Source organism: Dipodomys merriami, unplaced genomic scaffold (genome assembly GCF_024711535.1).
Source record: "Dipodomys merriami isolate MVZ:Mamm:240054 unplaced genomic scaffold, mDipMer1.0.p SCAF_33, whole genome shotgun sequence".
NCBI lineage: Eukaryota > Metazoa > Chordata > Mammalia > Rodentia > Heteromyidae > Dipodomys > Dipodomys merriami.
The window spans coordinates 4,331,570-4,356,890 of record NW_027204826.1 but is presented as its reverse complement, the minus strand read 5'-3'; the positions used below and the strand labels follow the sequence as shown (position 1 = coordinate 4,356,890).

Genomic DNA, 25,321 nt, shown 5'->3' with positions numbered 1-25,321 from the left:
GGCGCGGTCCAATCCGGTCCAAGGGACCGAAGGTCGCCCCTGGCGAGGGGCGTTAGGGGTTCCCGGGGACTTCGAAGGACGGTCCGCACCCCCTCAGAACCAACAGATCGGCGGACCGACTCCCTGGGTCGTTCTAGTGGTCCTCCAGGCGAGCCCTCGGGATCGGAAATCTACTTCCTGTCTGGCTCGGGGCCCTCCTCTTCCGGTCTACAGGCCCCGCAACTTCCGGCGGCCTGGTTGTCCGGGAAACCATCGGCTTCCGGCGCGCAGTGGTGGGCGGAGCCAACATGGCTGAGGAGACGCCAGAGGCGGTGAGCGCGGGATTCTGTGGTAGGGCAGCTTTGGGGGCCAGCCTAGGGCGGGCGGCGCGACGGCCCGGGCCGCGGGGCTGACGGGGCGGAGGGGCCGGGCTGCTGGGGCGGCGGCGGGCTGACGAGCAGCTGAGAGGTGGCGGCCCGGGCGCGCCGTTCCCCCCGGGGCGCGCTGACCGAGGAGAACCCGGTCGCGCCGCTTTCTCCGAGCGCTCCCGCTCGCTTACGGGTCAATCCGGCGGATTAGGAAGCTTTCCGGGGCCCGGCCTGGAACCTTCCGCCCCCGGGGTCGGGGCGCGGCCGCCGGGTTGGGATTTAAGTGTTGGCGCGTTTCCTCGGGGCTGCGGCGGCTTTGGCGCTGGGCAGCCGCACCGCACCGCACCGCACCGCACCCGCACCCGCACCCGCACCCCACCCCACCCCACCGCACCGCACCCGCACACGCACCCCACCCCACCCGCACCGCACCGCACCCGCATCCGCACCCGGACCCGCACCCCACCCGCACCGCACCCCACCCCACCCGCACCGCACCCGCACCGCACCCGCACCGCACCTCACCCGCACCGCACCGCACCCGCACCGCACCGCACCCGCACCCGCATCCGCACCCGCACCGCACCGCACCGCACCCCACCCGCACCCCACCCGCACCCGGACCCGCACCCGCACCTCACCCGCACCGCACCCCACCCGCACCGCACCCCACCCGCACCGCACCCGCACCCGCACCCGCACCCGCACCCGCACCGCACCGCAGCTGGGAGGGCGGCTTTGGCTAAGAGCTGCTCATTTTCCTTTGTCGGTGGGAGGTCCTGTGGGATCGAAACCATGCTTCCCCCCCCCCCCCCGACTGAGCTACTTCGTGGACAGGGGCTAGAACTCGGGGCCTCCCCTTCTCTCTCACTTGGCTTTTTCGCTCAAGTCGGCTGCTCTGTTATCCCTGGAGCCACAGCTCTCCTTGAGGCTCTTCGGTGGTTAACCAGAGATCAGAGTCACCCACCAAGAGGTTTGTCTGCTCGCCTCGAACCTCGATCCTCAGATCTCAGCCCTGACTAGGATTACAGGCATGAACCACCAGTGCCCTGCTGTTCATTTTTTTATAAAAAAGATAGAACATAACTATATATTATGGGGTACAGCGGAATAACTCAATAGGCACGTGCCATGAATTATGGCTCAACAGAGTAATTAACATTTCCGTCTTGAACATTTATCATTTGTTGGTGGGGACCAGTGATCTCCTTCAGTCTAGCGTTCTGAAAAAAAAAAACAATAAATTGTTATGACCTGTAGTCACCCTACTACCCTGTAGGTCATTGGAATTTATTTCTCCCCTTTTAACTCCTCTATCTCCTCTTATTTCCTGCCTCCCCCCACCCCTTTCCCCTTTTATCTTTTTGTGCTGGTCCTGGAGCTTGAACATAGGTTTTTTTTTTTGTTTGTTTGTTTTGACCACTCTCACCTGGTGCTCTATCACTCCCCCTACAATTCCAGTCCTGTTTTTATTCTGGTTAATTATAGAGGTAAGAGTCTGCACAGCTAGCCTCAATCCTCAAATCTCAGCCTTCTAAGTAGGATTACAGGCATGAGCCATTGGCACTGAGCTACAGATCACAATTTCTTTATCCATCTATTGCTTGTTAAATTGCTGGACACCTCCACTGATTGCTAATTTTGTTGTGAATACTACGACAATACACAGAAATAAACTGGTATCATTTTCTCTAATAAAGAATGCACTAGTGGTGGGGTGCCTGTGGCTCACGCCTGTAATCCTAGATACTCGGAAAGCTGAGATCTGAGGATTGTGGTTCAAAGCTAGCCAGGCAGAAAAATCCCTGATTCTTACTTCCAATTAACTACTCAAAAACCGGAAGTAGTGCCGAGGCTGGACGTGGTAGAGTGCTAGCCTTGCAAAAGAGTTCAGGGCCTAGGTCCTGAGTTCAAGCCCCCCCCCCCCCCCCACAAAAAAAGTACTAGTGGACAGCTGGATTATATGATGGCCTTCTTTTTTAGTTTATTTTTTGTTGTTGTTGTTGTTGTTTTTTAATCAGCAGTAGTTTTTGTTGTTGGTTTGATCCTGGGGCTTGATTCAGAGTCTGGGTGCTGTTCTTAAGCTGCTTTTCCTCAAGGCGAGTGCTGTACCACTTGAGCCACAGTGCCAGGTCCAACTTCTTTTTGAGTAGTTTGTTGGAGATAAGAGTCTTACAGACTTTCCTGCCCAGGCTGGCTTCAAACTACAATCCTCAGATTTCAGTCTCCTGAGTAGCTAGGATTATAGGCATGAGCCACCTGCGCCCAGCTAATTTTTTTTTTGTATTAAATAGTTGTATAAAGGGGTTTCAATTCCAGAATTCCTGTTACGAGTACAATGTGTCTTGACCAATGTCACCCCTTTCATTGTTCTCCTCCCTTTCCCATCCCATCTAAGTAGTGTATACCTGTGTGTGTGTATGTTTGCGTATGTGTATTTGTATGTGTATATATATAGCCAGTCCTGGGGCTTGAACTCTGGGCCTGGGCACTGTCCTCTGAGCTTCTTCTACTCAAGGATAGCACTCTACCACTTGAGCCACAGTGTCACTTGCAGCTTTTTCTGTTTATGAAGTACTGAGGAATTGAACCCAGGGCTTCATGCATGTTATAGGCAAACATACTACCACTAAGCCACATTCCTGGCCTAATAGTAATTTTTTGAAACACATATTCATACTTGGATCTAATATCTGTAAATTCCCAAAAGTGAAACTTACGTTTTCTTTAGTATTACCTATTCTTCACTGTTCTTAGAACTAATTAAGATTTTCAGAACTTTTGTCTTTTGAAAAACACACTAAAAAACTTAGAAAAGTAACTGCCTTTAGTTACTTAACAACTTAGTGTTTATCTGTTATTAAGGAACAAGGTCACAACCAGGCATGGTAGGATTGTGAGTTCAAGGTTGTTCTATGTTACATAGTTAGACCCGGTCTCAAAATGAAGCCAATTTTTTTTTTGGGGGGGGGGTCCGGTCGTGGGGCCTGAACTCTGGGCCTGGGCACTGTCCCTCAGCTCTTCAGCTCAAGGCTAGCGCTCTACCACTTGAGCCACAGCACCACTTCCAGCTTTTTTCTTTTGCTTATGTGGTGCTGAGGAATCAAACCTAGGGCCTCATGCATGCAAGGCAAGCGCTCTACTACTGAGCCACCTTCCCAGCCCCTGAAGCCAATATTGGCTGATAAGGTGGCTTAATTGCCTTGTCTGATTGTGTCCATGTGTGTGTCTGTTTGTTTGTCCATCCCTGCCCACGTGTATCTGTGTGTGCCTGCACCAGTACTGGGGCTTGAACTCAGTGCCTCTCACTCTCACTTGGCTTTCTTGCTCATGACCTGGCACACCATCTCTTTTCTTTTTTTCCTTCCAGTCCTGGGGTTTGAACTCAAGGACTAGGCACTGTCCCTGAGCTTGTTTTGCTCAAGACTAGCACTCTACCACTTGAGCCACATTCCCAGCTCCCACCCTACCTCTTGAGCCACATTTCCAGTCTAGCATTTTGCTGTTTAATTGGAGATGGGGCAGAGGGTGTCTCATGGACTTTCATATTCTTTGGCTGGTTTTAGAACTGTGATCCTCCAGGTCTTAGCCTCCTGAGTAGCTAGAATTTCAGGTGTGGGAAACCAGTGTCTGGCTCTTATTCTTGCACTTGAAGAGTAATCACATTATTTTAGTGTAATCTGGAAGCTATGAACACAAAGCCCAAAGCAGTGTTAAAATTGTGAGGATGATAGAGGCGGTGACTGATCACAAAGCACTAGACACTTAGATGGACATGATAACTTGTAACTCCCTGGTTCAACCTTGTACAATAGGAGAATCACAGCCAAAGGATGATTGCTACCTACACAGGCCTACGCATAAAACTAGATCCTATCTTGAAAAATAACCCAACACAGGGCTAGAAATATGGCTAAGTGGTAGAGTGCTTGCCTAGCATGCATGAAGCCCTGGGTTTGATTCCACAGTACCACATACACAGAAAAAGCTGAAAGTGGGGCTGAGGCTCACAAGTGGTAGGGTGCTAACCTTGAGCAGGCCCTGAGTTCAAGTCGTATGACTAGCTTCCCCCCCCCCCCCCCCCACAAAGTGAAGTCTTAAGCAAAATGGTATCCATTACAGTACTCTTTCTAATGGCAAAAAAAAAAAAGCTGGAGATAAAAGTAAATGTCCATTAATAGAACTCTGAAAGTTCCATATGGTGGAATATTATGCAGGTATTAAAAAGTGTTCCAACCATATATTTAAGGTATTGACGTCAAGAGATTTCTATTCAGTACATCTAAATAGTAGCTACCTGTGGAGTTGGAAAAAAAGCATACATATATGTGTATATGTAGACATATACTTATATACATATACACACATATATGTAGGTACAGATGCATAGATGTGGAGGAGAAGGTGGAAAGACTCAAAACTTCTTAAGTGTTAGGGTCTTATACCTGTAATCCTAGTATTTGGGAAGCCAAGAACAGGAGGAACTTATGAGAAAAGTCCTTTTAAAGTTTTTCTACTGAGTTACAGTATAAGATGGGTATAGCATCTCCCTCTTAGCACTGAGGGCTATACAGTTAGTATATGATCTCAAGCCTTCTTTTGTCAAAGACTGTGTTAATTACATGAATTGTGAACTAAACATTCTTATTGGAATGTGCCCAAGCTAACAAAGTACATGGTGTTTTAACACAAATGATGTCTTTCATTTCAGAAAAGTCACCTTCCTGCATCTGCTGAATCTCAGAAACTTAGGCAAAAGAAAGGTCTGTATGCAGTTTTATTGCATATATTACTTTGTACAGGTTTGAGTCATACCTACCACTGTCTTTGCTTTTTTCATTTTTGAGACAGGGTCTCATAGTTTTGCCACGTCTGACCTGTATTTCAAGGCCTTACATGTACTGGGAAGCTGGGATGCTAGGAACACACAACTACCATGTTCAGGTTTTTTGGGGAAGGGGAGGGACCCCAGTCTTTCCTGATCTCTTGTCTCTCAAGTAGCTGGAATTACAGGTATGATCCATATAGCTAAGTTTATATTTCAAAATTGTAGCTATCAATTGTAGCTACTGTCCTGCCAAAAATTATTGAAATGAAACACCTCTGATCAAAAAATAACTTCTGAGGTTGGAGGCTTGGCTCAGTTGGCAGAGCACTAGCCAGCAAGTGAAAGTGTCAGGTACCAAGTTTGAGTCCCCATCTTGGGCCTAAAAAAAAACAAATAATTTCTACAGTATCAATGCAGAAAAGGAAGAGAACATTAAGTTCAATCTTGGTTAAGCGTTAAGACTTCCAAGACACAGAAGGCATCAATCACAAAAGAAAAATAGATTCGTTTTCATCAAAATGAAAACTTCTGATCATCAATAAAATGAATGGTGCGATGTACTGTGACTTGTGATTGCAATTCTAGCTATTTGGCCAGAGACATAAAAGCAGAGCAAGCTGGATGCCAGTGGCTCATGTCTAATCCTAGCTACTTAGCTGAGACCTGCAGGATAGTGGTTCAAAGTCAGCCCGTTGATGGACATAACAATTTAGTCAGAACACTTTATGCATGGGTATTTCTTTTTTTTTTTTTTAATTTAATTTTATTTGTGAACATACTGTACAGAGGAGTTACAATTACATGGGCAGGATAATGCGTACATTTCTTACCAAGCATTGCAGCCTCCTCCTGTGTTTACCCTTCACATCCCTTCCCAGCCTCCCCCCTCCCCCCCAATCCCAATCCTTCTCCCTCCCCCTCCCTCCCCCCCCCCCCCACCGACGTTTTGGACATGACAACTTGTACTTCTCATTGTTATGCATGGGTATTTCAATTATTAAAAATATTTTACAAGTACAAAAAATACAGTGTTGTTTGTTGTTAAAGATAGCTTCAAAGAGAAATATGACTTATGAGTAGAGGTCAGTGAAAGCTGTCAATAGTTGATTAGAAGGAAAAGCTGTAGAGAGGATAATTCTGAGTACAACATAATGCATGCACATCTTGAACACCATAGTGAAATTCCTTAGTTCACACACTTTAGAATACACACTTTAATAAAAGGGGGAAGGGGTGTTGGGAAGGTGACTCCATGGTAGAGTGCTTGCCTTGCAGGCATGAGGCCCTGGGTTCAATTCCTCGGCACCACAGAAGCAGAGAAAGCCAGAAGTGGCACTGTGGCTCAAGTGGTAGAGTGCTAGCCTTGAGCTGAAGAGCTGAGGGACAGGGCCCAGGCCCAGAGTTCAGTCCCCACAAGCGACAAAAAAAAAGAAATAAGGTGTGTGGGGGGGGGGGAGAGACTTAAAATTGATTTGTTTGATTACAAGAAGAACTGAATGACAGGAAAGTAAAACAGGCTTGGTTGGGGGAGGCTGACCACCAACAGGAGGAAGGCTATAACAGCCAAAGTGAATGTGCAAGAATATGGTTAAGGGGGCTGGGAAGGTGGCTCAGTGGTAGAGCGCTTGCCTTGCATGCCTGAGGCCCTGGGTTCGATTCCTCAGCACCACATAAGCAAAAAGAAAAAAGCCAGAAGTGGAGTTGTGGCTCAAGTGGTAGAGCGCTAGCCTTGAGCTGAAGAAATGAGGGATAGCGCCCAGGCCCAGAGTTCAGGCCCTACCACCGGACCCAAAAATAAATAAATAAATAAAGAATATGGTTGAGGGCTAGGAATGTGGCTTCACTCAGTGCTTGCCTAGCCTGCATGAAACTCTGGGTTCCATTCCTCAGTACCACATAAACAGAAAAAGCCGGAAGTAGCGCTGTGGCTCAAGTGGTAGAGTGCTATCTTTGAGTAAAAGAAGCTCAGGGACAGTGCCCAGGCCGAGTTCAAGTCCCAGGACTAGTCAAAAAAAAGGATATGTTTGAATGATTTTGTTTGTATGGAAATAGAACAATGTGTTGAAATTGTTTTTAAGAAAGGGGAACAGGTTAGAGAGAGTGGTGAGTGAAGTTGATGTGGTACATTGGTACATTGTTAATGAAACCCCTTTGTACAACTAATGTATGCTGAAGTTCGTGTATTCTTATTCTGGGGCTTGAATGCAGGGCCTTGAGCTCTCATTTGGCTTTTTCCCTCAAAGCTGGTGCTCTACCATGTAAGCCACCCCTCCAATTCCAGCTTTTTGCTTGTTAAGTGGACATGAGAGTCTCACAGACTTTTCTACTTGGGCTGTCTTTGAACCTTGATCCTGAGATCTCAGCCTTCTGAGAGTAGCCAAGAGTATAGGTGTGAGCCACCAGCACCTGGTTTAATACTTTGTTTTTTTAAAGAGTTTAGGTGAGTGTGGTGGTTTATGCCATTTATAATCCTTGTTACTTAGAAGACAGATCGGAAGAACTGTAGTTTAGGGCAAGCTAGGGAAAAGCTTACAGTAAAATATGGAGTATGGTATGAGGCTGGCTTTAAACCTTGATTCTTCAGGTCTTGGCCTCCTGAGTGGCCACTCATCTGGCCTGAGGAGTTTATTAATCATTTTTTACTTTTGAAGTTCAGTGAGCAAGTAACTGATTTCATAGTTTCTCAACCATGAAACGTATTCAGTGATTCCAATAGATTTCGGCTTTTTCTTTGCTCTCTTCTAATTCCTGGGCAACATGTTTGCTTTTGAGCCTTTTCTAAAGATTATGTTTTTACTATTTCATGTTTTTGGTACTATCTATCAAGTGTACTATGTTAGGTATATTTTGTTAGAAATATTCCCTGAAATCTCCTATTCCCAAACATCTTTCCTAGTCAACTTTTTCAAGAAGTTAGTGTTGTTTTTATTCTCCGCAGTGGTGGGGATTGAACCCAGAGCCTTGCTTGTTCACCTTTCCAGGGAGAGAGAGCAGAGACAAAGGATGGTGATTTTATGTTTTCTAGGCATTCTAAGTATATCCAGCGTATTAGCAGGGCAAGTATCTCTTAATGTAATAGTTTATCTGCATAAGATGGATGCACTGTCATATTCTAATGGTTAGCAGCATGAAGAATTTAGTGTGATTATAATGCGGTTACAGTTAGTATAGAGTTGAGACCAAAGGAGGAAAATCTAACAAGGATTGTGTTGGTTTTTTTTTTTTTTGTCAAACTGTGCCCTCCTCTCTAGCTCCAGAGTTCCCCATTTTGGAGAGGCAGAACTGGTTGATACATCTGCACTATATCCGGAAGGATTATGAAGCATGCAAGGTGAGAGGTGAGGGACCGAGAAATGAAAGGGGGCTGCCAACAGGCAGCAGCCACCAGGGTTTGTGTGCAGGGTGTGGCTGGCTCTTCATGTCCAGTTAATCTGTCTTTCCTGTGCTTTATGTATTTGTTAGCTTTTGCTTTGCTAGAGCTCAGATGACCCTATATAACACCCTTAAGATTCTAGTGAGAGGCTGGGAAGGTGGCTCAGTGGTAGAGCGCTTGCCTTGCATGCCTGAGGCCCTGGGTTCGATTCCTCAGCACCACATAAGCAAAAAGAAAAAAGCCGGAAGTGGCGCTGTGGCTCAAGTGGTAGAGCGCTAGCCTTGAGCTGAAGAGCTGAGGGACAGCGCCCAGGCCCAGAGTTCAGGCCCCACGACCGGACCAAAGAAAAAAAAAAGACTCTAGTGATTCCCAAACGGCAGACATTTATTGTTTGCAGGCCTCCAGATTGGCTGTGGGTTGGGTTGGGCTTCAGGTGTGTGCCATGTGGCTTTCCATGTTAAGACTGAGCTGCAAAAGCTGAGCACCATAGGCACACACCTGTAATTCTAGTAACTCAGGAGGCTGAGATCTGGAGAATCATGATTTGAAATCAGCCTGTACAGAAAAGTCTGCAAGACTCCTATCTCCAAAATAATCAGCAAAAAGGTAGGCTTGAGGTGTGGCTCAAATTGGTGGTTAATTGAGGATGAGTCTCCAAGACAAAAGTCTTGGGATGACTTTGAACTTTTATCCTCAGATCTCATCCTTCTGAATAACTAGGATTACTGGCGTGAGCCACCAGTGCCTGGCTTTCTTTCTTAATTTAAATGATCATCAAGTTCTAGAGATCCTTCTATCACATAAAAACTCATCTACGCTTGCCAATCATCCTGTCTCCTTTCAGTCAGTTTTCAACTGTGCTCCAAATGAGATTTTTCTGCATAGCCAATAGGATTGGGTTCCTTTCTTAAAACTTGTCAAGATTTCTTCCATTTGTATTCAATCTTTTTTGGGTAGTTGATTGGAGATAAGTGTCATACAGACTTTCCTGTCTGGGTTGGCTTTGAAATGCAATCTTCAGATCTCAGCCTCCTGAGTAGCTAGGATTACAAGTGAGTTACTGGTGCCTGGTGAGTCTTTATCTTATATTCATCATCATTTTATATTTTGTGACTTTAAAAACTATTCTTTGCTTAAAAGCTGTACAAAAATGGTTTGGTGCAGTTGTTTATGCCTGTGTCTGGTGCAGTGGTTCATGCCTGTAATGCTACTTAGGAAGTGGAGATTGGGAGGATGATAGTTTAAGGCCAGCTCACAAAGAAAGTTCATGAAACACCATCTCATTCAGTAGAAACTGAGTGTGGTGGTGTACACCTGTAATCTCAGCTTAGTGGGAAGCATAAATAAGAGGATCATGAGCCAGACTAGCCCTGTCAGGGAAAGCAGCAGCAACAACAGAAAATACTGGGGCATGGATCAAGTGGTAGAGCAACTGCCTAGCAAGTAAACCCCAGAACTACAAAATAAATAAATAAAGTGTACAAAAAGTCATTAAGTTTTGTCTCTTGCCATTCTAATCTAAATGATCACAGTAAGGATTAAGATTTAAAAGTTCAAATGTAGTATCTTGGGTTTCTCACATATGCCTGGCCAGTGCTCACCTGCCTTCCTCTTCCTCTTGCAGGCTGTTATCAAAGAGCAGCTTCAGGAGAGTCAGGGGTTGTGTGAGTATGCCATCTATGTCCAAGGTAAGGCATGTTTCTTCTCTCTTTACTGGGAATTACACTTGACCTGGGGGGGGGGGGGGGGGGGTGTGTGTGTGTGTGTGTGTGTGTGTGTGTGTGTGTGTGTGTGTGTGTGTGTGTGTGTGTGTGTGTGTGTGTGTGTGTGTGTGTGTGTGTGTGTGTGTGTGTGTGTGTGTGTGTGTGTGTGTGTGTGTGTGTGTGTGTGTGTGTGTGTGTGTGTGTGTCTGTCTGTCTGTCTGTCTGTCTGTCTGTCATGGGCCTGAAGCTCTTAAGCTCAAAGCTAGCACTCTACCACTTGAGCTACAGTGCCACTTCTGGCTTTTTTCTGCTTATGTGGTGCTGAGGAATTGAACCCAGGGCCTCAGGCATGCAAGGCAAGCGCTCTACCACTGAGCCACCTTCCCAAGCCCGACCTGAGTTTTTGTTTGTATATTTTGCCAGTGTTGGGGTCTGAACATAGAGTTTCATGCTTGCTCATTCAGCTCATGCTCTACCACTTGAGCTACACTTCTGGCCTAGCTTTGTGCTGGTTATTTTGGAGATGGATCTCATAGACTTTTCTGTCCGGTTGGCCACTGAACAGCGATCCTCTGGATCTCAGCCTTCTTGAATAACTGAGATTACAGATGTGAGCTACCAGTGCTCAGCTATCACCTAGGTTTTTGAAGAAGACAAAACTATTTAAGTCCAAGTAAATATTCCCCAAAGGTCTTACTTGATGTATTTTGAAAACTGTGGTTGTCATTTGCCACTTTTTCAGATTCTGGCCACTGTTTTCCAGAGTGGATGCTTAATATCTTGGCCTTCTTTGTCATTTCAGAGCCAGAAACCCTTCTGGAACGCTTTTTATTTATTTCCTTGTTTTCTTTTGTTGGTCATGGGGCTTGAACTCTGGGCCTGGGCACTGTCCCTCAGCTCAAGGTGAACACTCTACCACTTGAGCCACAGTGCCACGTCTGGTTTTCTGGTGGTTTATTGGAGATAAAGAGTCTTATGGACTTTCTTGCCCCGGCAGGCTTTGAACCATGATCCTCAGATCTCAGCTTCCTCAGTAGCTAGGATTACAGATGTGAGCCACCAGTGCCTTGCTTGGAAGGATTTCTTATAATGAAGAGATGAGAAAAAGTTTGAGGATTTTGTAATGTGAGTCAGGATGAAGTAAATACAGAGTAGAGAATAGATCAAACTTTAGAAAGTAAAGACAGGAACCAGCAACTAAATTTTACTATCCCCAAAAAGTTGTATCCTTACCTTTGACTCTTTGGTATAAATGAATGGCTTTGTTTTCCATTTATAATCTTCATAATAATAATAATCTCTGACATAACTGGTATTGACTTTGCTGTTATTTTTCACCTCCCTCTTCCCCAATTTTTCTGATGTCAGGCTCTTCCTAGAACTCGGATTTATTTTCTCCCTTTTCTGTTTCTTGGCAGCATTGATTCTTCGTCTGGAAGGAAATATCCAAGAGTCCCTGGAGCTCTTTCAGAAGTGCGCTGTTCTCAGTCCTCAGTGTGCTGATAACCTCAAGCAGGTGGCCAGGTCTTTGTGAGTATTAGCAGTGCCTGCTCATCAGCCAGACCCTGCTGGTAACACTGAAGATGCATTCCTGGGCAGAGCCTGCTCTCGGCACTTCTTACTGAACCTCCTTCATACCCTCACTGTCTACGTAGAGTAGTTCATTTCTGGCTCAGACCCTGATCCACAGTCAAGGAGAGACACTCAGACTGGGGAGGAAAGCAGGTGTGTCCCTCATGGATGGTGTTGCTCAGTGGTGGTAGCTATGGCTGTGTGTATGAAGGACACACATCAATTTGGCTTGTTTCTTTTTTGGTTTGTATTAATACACTGTAGAAAAAAATATTACAGAAGACTTGCACTAAAATTGGTGGGAAGCCTTGGGACAGCCACCAGCACAGTCCTACCACAAGGGCTCTGCTCTTGTGGGCAGTGGCCTACAAAGCCTGGCCAGCACCACCAGCTCCAGCAAAAGGGCTCCTAGAGCCTCCAGCTCTGTGTAGTGTACATTAATGTGGGGTGAGTACAATTAGTCTCATAAGAATTTGGAGGTGGTAATTATGGAAATCTATCTTTCACAGATTTCTTTTGGGAAAACATAAGGCTGCCACTGAGGTATATAATGAAGCAGCTAAGCTTAACCAGAAAGATTGGGTAAGTAAGAAACTTTCAGTAAACGTGTTAATATTTTAATGCTTTCATCAGTCAAGTGGTTATCTTACATTATTACTATCAGAATTCTGATGTCTCTGGTGTGTGCCTTTTCATTTACTCATTCCTTTATTTATGGTAGTACTGGGTTTGATCTCTGGCTTATGTACCATTCCCCCAGCATGGTTTTTTTGTTGTTTTGTTTTTAATACTGTTTGGTGCTGGTAGTGGGGTTGAGCTCAGAGCATTGTGCTCTTGCTTAGCTTTTTTTTGTCAAGATTGGTGTTCTATCACTTGTGTGTGTTACACCTCCACTTCCATCTTCTTGCTGGTTAGTTGGAGAGAAGAGTCTTAAGGATTTTTGTCATATATTCAAATATGTTCAGTTGAAAAATTGAGCACACATGAATATGTGATAGAAAAGTTACTTTTTTCTGGTATGAAGTGGTGGATTTTTTTTCCTAAAGTTCTTTCATAGACACATACTGTATAAGGATAAAACATGATGCCCTCTGGCGTTTGGAGTAGGTGGAGGATTGTTTGCTGTCGGAGGGAGGTGATTCTGCCCATATTCCCACATGGTCATGATACAGAACTGAATGGAAGAGGGGCTGGGAAGATGGCTCAGTGGTAGAGTGCTTGCCTTGCATGCCGGAGGCCCTGGGTTCGATTTTTCAGCACCACATAAGCAAAAAGAAAAAAGCTGGAGGTGGCGCTGTGGCTCAAGTGGTAAAGCACTATCCTTGAGCTGAAGAGCTGAGGGACAGCGTTCAGGCCTCACGACCGGACCCCAAAAAAAAAAAAAAAACTGAATGGAAGAAAATCTCATTTTCTGTGTTAAGCAAACTTATTACCTTGCTGAGTTTCAGTTTCCTTATCTGTAATACAGGACACATGTTGCAAAAGAACCATATGAAAAACAAGTGGTGAAACTACATTGCAATAAAACTTTATTTACAAAAAGGGCAAGAGTAGATTTGGCTCAGGGGCTAGTTGTCCAATTTCACATGAGTGGAAGGCTCCAATTTCATGTGCTGTACATAGTGGCCTCTAGGTGGTGCTGCCACCTCAGGTCTATGGCTGGATAATTTAGCGCTTAACTGGCTCAAATTCCTGTGAAAGGACTCTGACTCAGGTATCTAGAGACAGAGAGACAAAACACGCTTTCCTTAGGGTGGAGCTGTGTCTAGCAGCCCCCTCAGCACAGGTAGAAGTGTACCTATTTTTGCTCACAGAGTGGATGTATATTTCTGTTACTGTGCCAAGAGGCAGCATCTCTAGATGCCATGGTTTTACTCTCTCTTGTGCTTGGAATCATGGAATCACACAAGACTTCTTCCTCCTTTTGTGTGTAGGAGATCTGCCATAACCTAGGAGTCTGCTATATTTATCTGAAGCAGTTCAACAAGGTAAGTCACTGTTTATGGATTCACTGCCAGTGTACGATATATTACAGTGGCCTCATTGCTTATTTTGCCTCTCTAGTGTTTGCAAAGCTTTTTGGAAGTAAAAATTAAGACTGTCTTTCACGTTCATCTCTGTTTTTCTCATTTGTCATTGTTCATAATTTTTTTCCTCTAATTTTGACAAAAATGGAAAATTCTTGAAACATGAGCGGCAATCTGATTGCTTACTCTTCTTTTTCTCTACCTAAGTTTAATTTTCCAGTATAAAAACAAATATTCAACACAACAAATATAAAGAAGTGGACTGCCTGTAATCTCAGCACTTGGAAGGTGAAAGAAGGAGGACTTGAGTTGGAGGCCAGCCTAGGCTGCATAGTAAGGCCCTGCCTCAAGAAATAAAAACTGAATATGGTGCCCATGCCTGTAATCCTAGCTACTTGGGAGGCAGAGAGCAGGAAGATCATGGTTCAAGGCCAGCCCAGGCAAAAAGTTATTTAAGACACCATCTCAATCAGTGAACTGAGCATGCTGGAACACCCATAAGCTGTGTGGGATGCAGAATGTGGGTGGATGACTGTCTGAGGCCAAGCTTTGGCATGAAGAAAGTGAGACCCTCCCTGAAAAAGAACTAAAGCAAAATGAGCTTTAATGCTCAATACAGAGCACCTGCCTAGCAAGTGCAGGGCCTTGAATTCATACTCTAATACTTCCAAAAAAAACCCCAAAAACAAAAATAAAAAACAAAACGTATCTTCCTCAAGTAAGTACATTGCTTTATCTGAGTACCAAAGTATATGTCTCTAGTGCTTTTTCGGTTTTTGAAATAAGGTCTTGCTTTTTGTCTGGGCCAGCCTGGACTGCAATCCTATTTATACCTTCACCATAGCTACGATTACAGATGTGCACCATTGCACTGCACTCAGCTATTGGTTGAGATGAGGTCTTGTAAACCTTTTTCCCAGAAAGGCTGGTCTCAACTGATCCTCCTGAGTAGCTGGGATTACAGTTGTGTATCACCAATGCAGATGAAATGTCTGAAAGCCCTGAAAGGAAATGACGGTGGGATTGTGTCCCACTTAGTGACTGTGAGGTTTTAGTCTCCTTTCTCCAGTGCCACCAAGACACACAGAATTGGTTAATACCCATTGGGCTGTTTAGTCCCTGGCAGCTTGCAAACTTGTGTGACCTACTCTGTCCCTCGGGTATGGAAAAATCTGTACATCAGCAACTGAGATAGAAAAGATAGTAAGCTATGTATAAATGAAAAATTCTGTTTAGCTCTAGGCTCCTTAGTTTTCTAGATGGAACTACAGTTTATATACTTGACTAGATTTTTCTCCTCAGAGACTATTCTGAGCAGGTATGTTTCTACTCACAGGTTTATTAGGGAGAGGCAAGATTAGCTTTTGGTGGGACCTGAACTGAGGAGGAGAATTATATTTGGATTTTACTGTAAAGCTAACAGACTAAGCTAGTACAATACAACAAGTTTATATACTTGCTGAATTAGTCAATTACTGAAAAAAGACATTTTGTTCGTCTAGTTTTCCATTCTTCCAGCTCAGGAGTTACTTTTTTTCTTAGTTTATCTAGACTAGCAGACATTAATGAATGTTTGTTGAATGAATAAGTGAGAAGTTCATTCGTTCAGGTGTTGGTTGAATAGCAGGGGTTGGGTTTGGTGTGGTATTCTAATGTTCTCTAGTGTTGTTTTAGACTCTGGAAGCAGGAATCATGGGTTTGAATATCCAACAAAACATTCAGCTGGGCATTGGTGGCTTACGACTGTAATCCTAGCTATTCAGTAGGCTGAGACGTGAGGATCATAGTTCAAGGCCAGCCTGGGCAAGGTCTGTGAGGTTCATCACCAGAAAACCAGAAGTGACACTGTGGCTCCAATTGATAGAGTGCTAGCCTTGAGCAAAAGAGCTCAGGGGTAGTGCCCTGGCCCTGAGTTTAAGTCCCATGACCAAAAAAAAAAAAAAAAATTCAGAAAATTAATCATCTCATGAACTCTCCTGATTGGTTGGAGAGGCAGTCTGTCAGCAAGAGCTGCTTTTGGGGGGTTGGTCTCTGGGTGGTGGGGGCTGTTCGCTGAACCATATGCTCCTCCATTGTACCACCTGCCTATGGTGCTGATGTGGTTCTCTTGGCTCTTTTTAGGCAGAGGAACAGCTGCAGAGTGCCCTCCAGCTCAACAGGCACGACCTGACCTACATAATGCTGGGGAAGATCCACTTACTGGAGGGAGACTTGGACAAGGCCATTGAAATCTACAAGAAGGCAGTGGAGTAAGTGTTTTCTAAGAGCCATGAGATAGAAAAGGAGAGCTTGCAGCGTAAGAGACGTTTGTATGAAGCTAGCTTAGATCTAGGTCCCTTTCTCATTGTAAAGATGGCTGCTTTTGGCTAGCTGGACAGTTTTGGTCCTCAAGGCCACCAGGGATCCAGGACTTAGGTTGTTGTCTTCACCAGACTTAACAGAAGCAACATCAGTGGTTCAGTTGTGCGGAGGGGAGATGGTACTGGTTCCTGCCATATGATTTGGTGAATGTCAGGCAGTTGTGTGTAGCTAGGAAGGGAGTGTGCCCTCAGTGAGGTTCTTAGTCTTGGCTGGCAGTCTCCTACCTGTTCTGGTTTTGTATACTAAAATAGATCTGTATTCCCAGAAATGCTGTCAGGGACAAAATTCTCCCTACTCAGTAACAAACTACTAGCTTTCTTAGCCTGAAGCCAGCATCTCCATTTCTTTGGGTGCTGGAGATGGAGCATGCTCAGTGCACACCTGACCCTGAGCTCCAACCCCAGGCCAATGTCTTGCTTTTAAATAAAAGCATCACTAGGGTGGTCCAAATACCTATTGAAGATGGAGCTGCCTGGTTTCCCCATGGTAGTCTATGTAGGGTCAGGTCTAGTTTCTGTGAAGTAGCATGGCTGTAACAGAATGTCACATTTATTTGGTCAATTAATACAAAGTCCAATCTGTGGCTCAAGTTCGATCGCTATTCCAGATCATGATATTCTAAACTAAACAGATTTCTGTGCATTTATCATCTTCTAGTGATACCCATCACTACACACCGCTCTCTTCATTTTTTTCAGCCACACTGTATCTAAAATAACAGTGTGATCTCTTAGTATCTATGCTAGAAAAGAGACTTTGTCAAGAGGCTGTTTGTGTGTGCACACAGGAAAGTGCTGTGCAAGTTTCAGTAGCTCTGCTGCTGGTAGCAGCGGCTTCCTGCCTTCTATAAGTTGGCGCTTTGACACTAGTGCACATAAATCATAAATCCCAAGGAGGATATTCTTCTAGTGATTATGGGTGGGCCTACGTCACTGCAGTTCTCTGGGGAAAAGGGGGACAGCTGAGTGGTAGAGGCCTTGTTCATGACATGGTTTGGAGAGAGCAGTGTAGGAGCTGATGGAGCCTCAGCTCCATATCTTTTGGAGGAAGGGCCTCAAGATCCGTGTTCATTAAGACAACAGAAAGGCAGTCTCAGTTGAAGTGAGAAAGCTGTTTGGCCCCTGGGTTAGGACAGGGCTTTGACTCTTCTGTTTCCCTCTCATTACTTAGAAGCCAGACACAGCTTATTGCCTCCAGTGCTTTACCTGTTCAAACTCTGTCATCTCAATTCTGTTTACTTATTTTTGCCATTCCTAAGATCTGAGCTGAGGTGTTGTAGCTTTCTGCTTGTTTGGCTGGTGCTCTACCATTTGAGTCACCTTTTTGCTGGTTATTTTGGAGACAAAGTCTCATGGCTTTTTTTCTATTTAGGCTGGATTTGAACTGTGATCTTCCAGATCTCAGCCTCCGTGGGTGGCTAGGATTACAGGCATGAGCCACCAGTGCCTGGCTGCTTTGGCTTTTTGAAAAAAACAAATGCCACTGAGCAACTGAAAAGCAGATAATGCTTTATTTAGTCCAGAGTTACTCCCAAGGGCAAGTGGCTAATTCTTTCCTAGAGCTGGTATGTGTCTGTCTTTAGTGTGGCTATTTAGTATGACATTTTGTTTAATTTGGAGAGCACAATACTAATGGGCCTCAGATCCTAAATTACACAGAAAATCATGGTACCTGGCACTGTAAGCATAGTGAAAAAGGGGCGGGAATCCCAGAAAAGAGACCAGTTTGAACGGTGCATGTTTTTGACTGACATCGTTTTAGAGTTTTGTTCTTTAGCTTTTATCAGTGTTATCAAGACAAAAGATTCCATAGGTTTTCTTAGGTTGTTGGCCTATGGAGTCTGGATTTGAAGTCTGTCTTTTCTCTTGCCCCGCAGTCTCCCTTGTAGCCAGGGTTGATGAGATGACCTACTTCTACAGGAATCTGTGGGAAGTTGGAGGCTTGGCAGTCAAGGGCTGGGGGTAGGGGTTAGGCAGAGGGCTATGCCTCAACCATCATCACCCTCTGTCCACCTGTGTTGCAGGTTCTCACCAGAAAATACCGAACTTCTCACAACTCTAGGATTGCTGTACTTACAGGTATGTGCTGGCAGGGGAAGTGCCTTGACGTTTCCCTGTGTTGGATATTGAACACATTTTGTGAAGGGTCACGTGCGACACATGAACTTTGCTCTGTATTCGATGTTCTTTGCTTCCAGGAATTAGCTTTCTGCATTAAAATCAGGAGCAGTTCTGTTGTAGCCTTAGTGCAATTGTAGTCCTCATGAAGCCGTTTTGGGGAGAAACTGATACAAATGAGCACTTCTAGTGTCCTTGAGAGGGAAGGCAAAGCTCTTTTTTTTTTCTATAAAAAGTCCCTCATCCTTCCTGAGGTGAATGTGATTCATTTAGCTGTCAGTTCTCTTGATCAGCCTGCGGACCCAAAGATCCTGAGTAGCCTGGTCTGCCCACTCTTGTTTCTCTGCTCAGTTGCTGCTGCCTCCTGGTCATCTTTATGTCTGACTCCTCCTTTATAAGTGGCACCAGGAGCTTAGCCCTGGGTTGGCAGGTGGCCAAGGACATGAGGCTAGCCAGTTTATTTCCTGCCAGGAGGCATTAATGTGGATAGCTCACAAAGTGGCTGAATAGTTTCTACAAATAAACACTTTATAAAGAGGAGAATGAGCAAGATGGAAAAGCACAAACACAGGCGTTGTCATGTGCTACACACCACAGTTTTTGGTGTAAGTACCCACATGACTAGGTGCTTCCATTCAGGGAGCTGTTGGCTGGACTGTGTGAACTCTGATCTCTTGCTGATGGAAATTCTCCTCTGCTTTTTTCTAAGCTTGGCGTTTACCAGAAGGCATTTGAACATCTTGGAAATGCATTGACTTATGACCCCACCAACTACAAGGTACCGCGGGCTACGAACACTAGAGCCTTTGTGTAGTAGGTGGCCCTGGAAAGCACAGGGATGATCTCTTTTTGATTCTAGAGAATTTTTTTTCTGTAGTGCTGGGAATCAACTCAGGACCTTTACATGCTGCATTGTTCTTTTTTTTAAAAGAACTTATTTGAAGGTTTTGTAAGGTGTATATTGTGGGAGAGCACATGTCCCGTGTTGGGCATGTGCCCTGCGGTGGGTAGAGCTGCAGTGCTTGGGTCCCTTTCACTTGGGAATGTGCCTCTGTGGCAGTGGGGTGTGGGGAGGTCAGCAGGTACTTGAGTCACTCAGGATAGGGCTGTCCAAGGACACAGTGCATTCTCTCCTCCTCCCTCCAATTTAGGAGGTAAATTCACCTGACCCTTCTCCTTGGAGAGCTGCAAAGGGCTGCTATTTGGACAGCCGGTGAAGTGGTGGGGACAGGTGTGCGTGTGGTGTGTGGCGAGAGGCTGCAGAGAACGGTACTGTGAGCAGGCAGTGAGACGCGGGAAAAGCCAGGATGCTTGTCTATGCTGTATAGGGGTCCCTGTAGCTTGGCTCATCTCTACATCCTGGCATCTGCACTCAGGTGCTGTTTTATGCTGGTCATTCGGGACAACCGAGTCACCAAACGTCCTGCATGTCATTAAGGGTCCCTGTGCTGTGTTTTCAGGCTATCTTGGCGGCGGGCAGCATGATGCAGACTCATGGGGACTTCGATGTCGCCCTCACCAAGTACAGAATTGCGGCCTGTGCCGTGCCGGAAAGCCCCCCACTGTGGAACAACATTGGCATGTGTTTCTTCGGCAAGAAGAAGTACGTGGCGGTGAGTGCCTCTTAGGGTCCCGGGCTGCGCTCACCCATGCGGCTACTGGGTTCCTGAGCCAGGGCCCTCTCTGTAGGCCATCAGCTGCCTGAAACGAGCCAACTACTTGGCACCTTTTGACTGGAAGATTCTGTACAATTTGGGCCTTGTTCACCTGACCATGCAGCAGTATGCTTCGGCTTTTCACTTCCTCAGTGCAGCCATCAACTTACAGCCCAGGATGGGGGAACTGTACATGCTTCTGGCTGGTAAGAAATCTCCACGGGGTCTGTGATGAGGGGAAGACAAGCGAGGCACCTTGGAAGCCATTCCTTTGTGGGTCCCCTAGCAACATGACTTAGAAAAAGATGACCAAGTCCTTGGGCTCTTGGTTGGTTTGTAAGTGGCCTATTACTAACAGTATTGGGTTACTGTAACACTCTGGGTCCCGGGCAGTTCCATCTCAAGCCAGGAACTAGAAGAGAAAGGAGCAGGTGAGCGCTGCTAAGTCTAGAGAAATGGTAGCAGCTATACTACTGTTTCTGGCTTCCCTCATAGGGGCCTGGTAGGAGTGGGTGCATTAATCAGCTTCCATGAAGTATACATTGAAAGGAGAGGAATGGAGTTGGGCACTGGCAGCTCACATGTGTGACCTTAGCTACTGAGAAGGCTGAGATTGTTGGGACTGTGGTTTGAGAGCAGCCTGGGCAAGATAAAAGTCCGGGGCCTATGGCTCTGCCTAGCTCTAGGCACCAGGGCAGCTTCACAATGGAAAGCCTGGCAGGGGAAAGAAGCTGGGAAACCACTGCACAGAATGTGGCAGTGAATTACTGGAGAGAAGTATCTACGGGGGTGGGGGTGGGGTGGCAGTGCCCACATGATAGTGCCAGCATTCATTTCTGCTTCCAAGCTGAGCTGCTTCATTCCCCTTGTCGCAGTGGCCCTGACCAACCTGGAAGACATTGAAAATGCCAAGAGAGCCTATGCGGAGGCCGTGCAACTGGATAAGTGCGTGCTGTGGGGCTGTGCCAGGGGGGGTTGGTGTCCAGTCAGCCCGCCTTCCTCCATGGCCTGTGGGTGGACTACGCAGTTCCTAAGCAAAGGATTAATGGGAAAATGCATTTCCAGTCTGAGTTTAGGAATTAGGAAGTCAGTGGGAAGTAGGCTTGGGCTGCAGACAAGCCATGGGTCAACTATCATGCCAGATGTGGCTTAGTATTTTTGTTAGTATTTTTGCTATTCTGTCCATTGTGGGGCTTGAATTCAGGGCCTAGGTGCTATTTTGTAAGTTTTTTGCTCAAGGCTAGTGCTCTACCACTTTGAGCCATAGCACTGCTTATGTTTTCTGAGTAGTTTAGAGTCTCATGGACTTTTCTGCCTGGGCTGGCCTCAAACTGCGATCCTCAGATGTCAGCCTCTAGGATTACTGGTGCCAGGCTCAGCTTAACCTTAATAAAAGTGGCTCCTTGGGATTTGTTCCTCTGGTCTCCACTATAGCAGGGTAGGGTTCCCTTTTCAACCTGCCCAGGTAGTCTTGGTCTCACTATCTGCTGTGCTGGCTGGGCTTCAATTCCTTCCCATACAGCATTGTTGATGCATCTCAACTCGTTTTCTTTTGTGTGATGAGGACGATCTGCCAGTGAGCAGGGGTTGCCTCAGAGTCCCCGTGTGCCACAGGTGTAACCCTTTAGTAAACCTCAACTACGCCGTGCTGCTGTACAATCAAGGTGAGAGGAAAGGTGCCCTGGCCCAGTATCAGGAGATGGAGAAGAAGGTCAGCTTTCTCAAGGAGAACAGCTCCCTGGACTTTGACCCTGAGGTATGTCTTTTATTATCAAGTCAAGTAATCCAAATACAGGCACAACCTCTTTGGGCTTTGATGTTCCTTGCACATGAGTTCATCCATTAGTTACATCCTAAACCCCCCTAGAAGAAAATGATAGTGAAAGGACGTTTAGACTTACTGAATTGTTACTGCTACTGCTTTATGTTGATTGGGACCAAGCTCCAAGCTCCTCCTGCGGCTCCCTGTCACTTTGTAGGGAAATGAAGAATTGAACACAGTAGGTCAGACCTGAGTCAATCTCCCTTGTCACCACTAGGGGCAGTCTGTAGTGTCTGCTATTTGGAGAGGGTTCCTTGCAATGAGTGTGTCCTTCCTCAAATGGCAGCAGACAGCATTTCAGCTCAAGCCCTGTGCTTGGTGAGAGTCCCAGGAGGAGGAGGGCAGCTTCTCTGCTTGTCTTGCATGTGACTCTTTCTCCTTCCCACTGGATGCAAGATGGTAGAGATGGCTCAGAAGTTGGGAGCTGCTCTCCAGGTTGGGGAAGCACTGGTCTGGACTAAACCACTGAAAGAGCCTAAGTCGAAGCACCGGACAGTGTCTGCTGGCAAACCTGCCACACTGCAGAAGCCTCTGGGCTCCAATCAAGCTCTAGGACAGGCAATGTCTTCAGCAGCAGCCTACAGGAAGATTCCTTCAGGTAAGAGGGTAAATAGCTCCAGGGCCAGCTTTAAGACTTGGATTTGTCAAGACTTCAATTATGGCCTGCTGAAGCCAGGAGGGAAAGAAGCGTGGGATGGCCAACCTGGCATAGTTGGATGGTCCGTGCACAGGGTCTTCACAGGGTCTTCATAGCATCGCAAGGTATTTTCTGCTGTGTGGGCGTTCTGTTGTGAGTCACTAAAGATGTCAACGATGGCTGTGGTGTGGGCAGACATGCCTGTCTAGCATTTCTATAGTTGGGGGCATCATTACCCTGCAGCTGCCCTGCTAGGTTCACAGAAACTTAACAGAAAGAAACATGGTCATTTCTAGAACTGAAGTTCTTTGCTTTGTCACTAGGTGTTGGAAGAACAGCTCAATTCACAAAGCCACCATCGCTTCCTCTGGAGCCAGAGCCCATGATGGAAGCAGCAGGACAAAGAAGAGAAAAATAGAAACAAGTAAGAGAAAAGCAGGGTCAGAATAGGATGGCCCTGGAGTAGTCTCTTGGGATTAAGGAAGGTCATATGACCAGAAAGTGGATACCAGCACCGCTCTCAGGGTGAGCACCACAGAATTAAACACAAGTTGGGCTGTGTTGTGATGATGATGAGGAGCTCAGGCTTTTGCAGGCACTGGAAAGCCCCATTATCTAGGAAGTAGGGAGAAGACAGCCTCATAGTCCTTCAAGAGTCGGAGAGTCTGCCTATGGCTCCCAAGAGTCAGCCAAGGCCCATGATGCAAAGGCCATCACTCAATAAAGCACTTTTATCTCCTGGCCCACTGAGCCCTTCCTTTGTGCAAGGGAAGACGGACCTCTGCTCAGCAGCCTGGGCTAGTCCCCACGGCAAACCCAAACCTCGCAGCAGAAACCCCAGGCCCACAGGACGTCTAGAACTGTGAGAGGCCAGAGTCAGATCATGTCAATGCAAGAAGCAAGCAGGAGGTAAGGGATGGCCTGGTACTGGCACCAGGGATTTTTTTTTTTTTTTTAAGGAAAAGCTTCTAAGGAATATTAATGTATGATAATCAATGATAACTACTACTGACCATATGCTATGTTCTTTTTAAAGATTATGTATCATTCCACAGGCATACAAAATAAGAGGCCACATTAAAAATGTTTTTTTTAAAAAAAATACGATCACTGTCTTACCTGTTTCCAAACCTAGTTTGAAACTGAAGGAAGAAGTTGGAGGCCTAGTCTGGCAAGGGCATAGTCCTTGCTGGGCAAGGGTCGGTCCTGCCACATTCCACAACACACTGTGTTCAGCCAAGCAGACCATATGCTGGGTATAAAATGGGCCTTGAAAGTCAGAAGAGAAGCCAGGACGATGACACCCAACTGGAGCCTACACAGATCAAAGTTGTAAGAGAAGAGTTGAATATGTTATGTTAGAAATTAATCACCCCTCAAATGTTTGGAAATTATCTTGTAACAACTCAGAACTTAAGGGTGAAATGAGAAAACATTTTGAACTGAATGACAATGAAAGTGTACATAATCTGGCTTAATGCAGTGCTTAAAGGAAATGTGTATGTCTTTCCCTTACTTTGAAAAAAGGGGCAAATCTGAGAAAGAGTGAGAATGTATGACTTAGTACTAGATGAAAGAGGACACACAGTATTATAGACCACAGACACAAAAAATGTAAGGGAATATCAGGATAAAATTGTACAACTTAAGGTATAACAAAACATGAAAACTTTGAAAAACAAATGAAAGGTAAAACTTTCACAGGCTCATACTTACAATCCTAGCAACTCAGGAGGCTGAATGAAATCTGAGGATTATAGTTCAAATCTCCAGTTAACTACCAAAAAGCTGGAAGTAGAGCTGTGGCTCAAGTGTTAGAACAGTAACCTTGAGTGGAAAAAGCTTAGGGATGGCGCCCAGGCCCTAGGACTGGACCAAAACTCTCTCTTCTCACAGGCCTTACAACTGAATTTATAAATCAAGTTATTTCATAGACACATTCTATCAAGACACAAAATAAACTTTACCTCATGAAAATTTTCAGAAAATTAGAGAATTTACTAGTTACTGGTATCAGGTCAGAACATCCTGACAAAACTACAGAGCATGACCTGCATGGACAGGAGAGCGAGTATGCTGCAGAATGCTATGTCATGCCCCCATTGAGTTATCTCAATTTGAAGCTTGGCTTATATTTAAACACTGACACTCTCCTGCATTCAAAAGAAAAGTCATGATTTCAATAGACCAGAAAAGGCCATTTTAGAAATGCTATCATTCAAGAGACTTAACCTGATAGAGGATTATTACTCCAAATGTACCTTGAGATACATGAATACAACCAGATTGAAATCAGACCAATGACCCAGGCATACTGGCACACATCTGTAATTCCACCACTTGAGAGACTGACGTGAGGCAGGAGTCTGAGGCTGTTCTAGACTACACAGCAAGCCACAACTTCACCCACCAAAGAAGGCACACAGATGGTGACTAAGCATACTTACCGGGGCTGGGAAGGTGGATCAGTGGTAGAGTACTTGCCTCGCATGCATGAAGCCCTGGTTCAATTCCTCAGCACCACATAAACAGAAAAAGCTGGAAGTGGCACTGTGGCTCAAGTGATAGAGTGCTAGCCTTGAGCTGAGGGACAGCACCCAGGCCCAGAGTTCAAGCTCTACAACCAACCAAAAAAAAAAAAGAAAATAAAAAAAGACAATGTGCACTAATTAGAATGACCAAAATCCAGAATGGTGATGCCACCAGACACTGGTGAGAGTCGCCTTGGCATATTTACCACCTTTAGCCATCTGACTCCTTGGTATTTCCGGAAAGAAGCTGACATTCTATTACTGTGCACAAATCTGAGCTCAAATTCCTAGCCAAAAGGTGAGGTGCACAAAGGCATGAGAAACAGCGAGAATGCAAATGTGTGTCAG

The 25,321-nt window shown here is 45.6% G+C and overlaps 1 protein-coding gene across 2 annotated transcripts; it reads left to right on the top strand.

The window, feature by feature from the left end:
- Positions 1-269: 269 nt before the first annotated feature.
- Bbs4 (Bardet-Biedl syndrome 4) lies at positions 270-23,997 on the top strand. Of its 2 annotated transcripts, XM_070042936.1 has the most exons (16): positions 270-311; positions 5,059-5,110; positions 8,427-8,506; positions 10,173-10,236; positions 11,670-11,781; positions 12,333-12,405; positions 13,758-13,811; positions 15,972-16,099; positions 18,235-18,289; positions 19,038-19,106; positions 19,789-19,941; positions 20,018-20,189; positions 20,859-20,928; positions 21,598-21,739; positions 22,202-22,403; positions 22,766-23,997. In XM_070042936.1, exons 1-16 carry the CDS (start codon positions 288-290, stop codon positions 22,858-22,860), a joined length of 1,545 nt encoding a protein of 514 aa, XP_069899037.1. In that variant the 5' UTR covers positions 270-287; the 3' UTR covers positions 22,861-23,997. The 2 variants fall into 2 exon arrangements, with proteins under 2 accessions (XP_069899037.1, XP_069899038.1); XM_070042937.1 differs by lacking the exons at positions 270-311; positions 5,059-5,110; positions 8,427-8,506; ... (2 more) ...; positions 12,333-12,405; positions 13,758-13,811 and adding an exon at positions 14,089-14,183 and having other exon boundaries at positions 22,766-23,909.
- Positions 23,998-25,321: the final 1,324 nt, after the last annotated feature.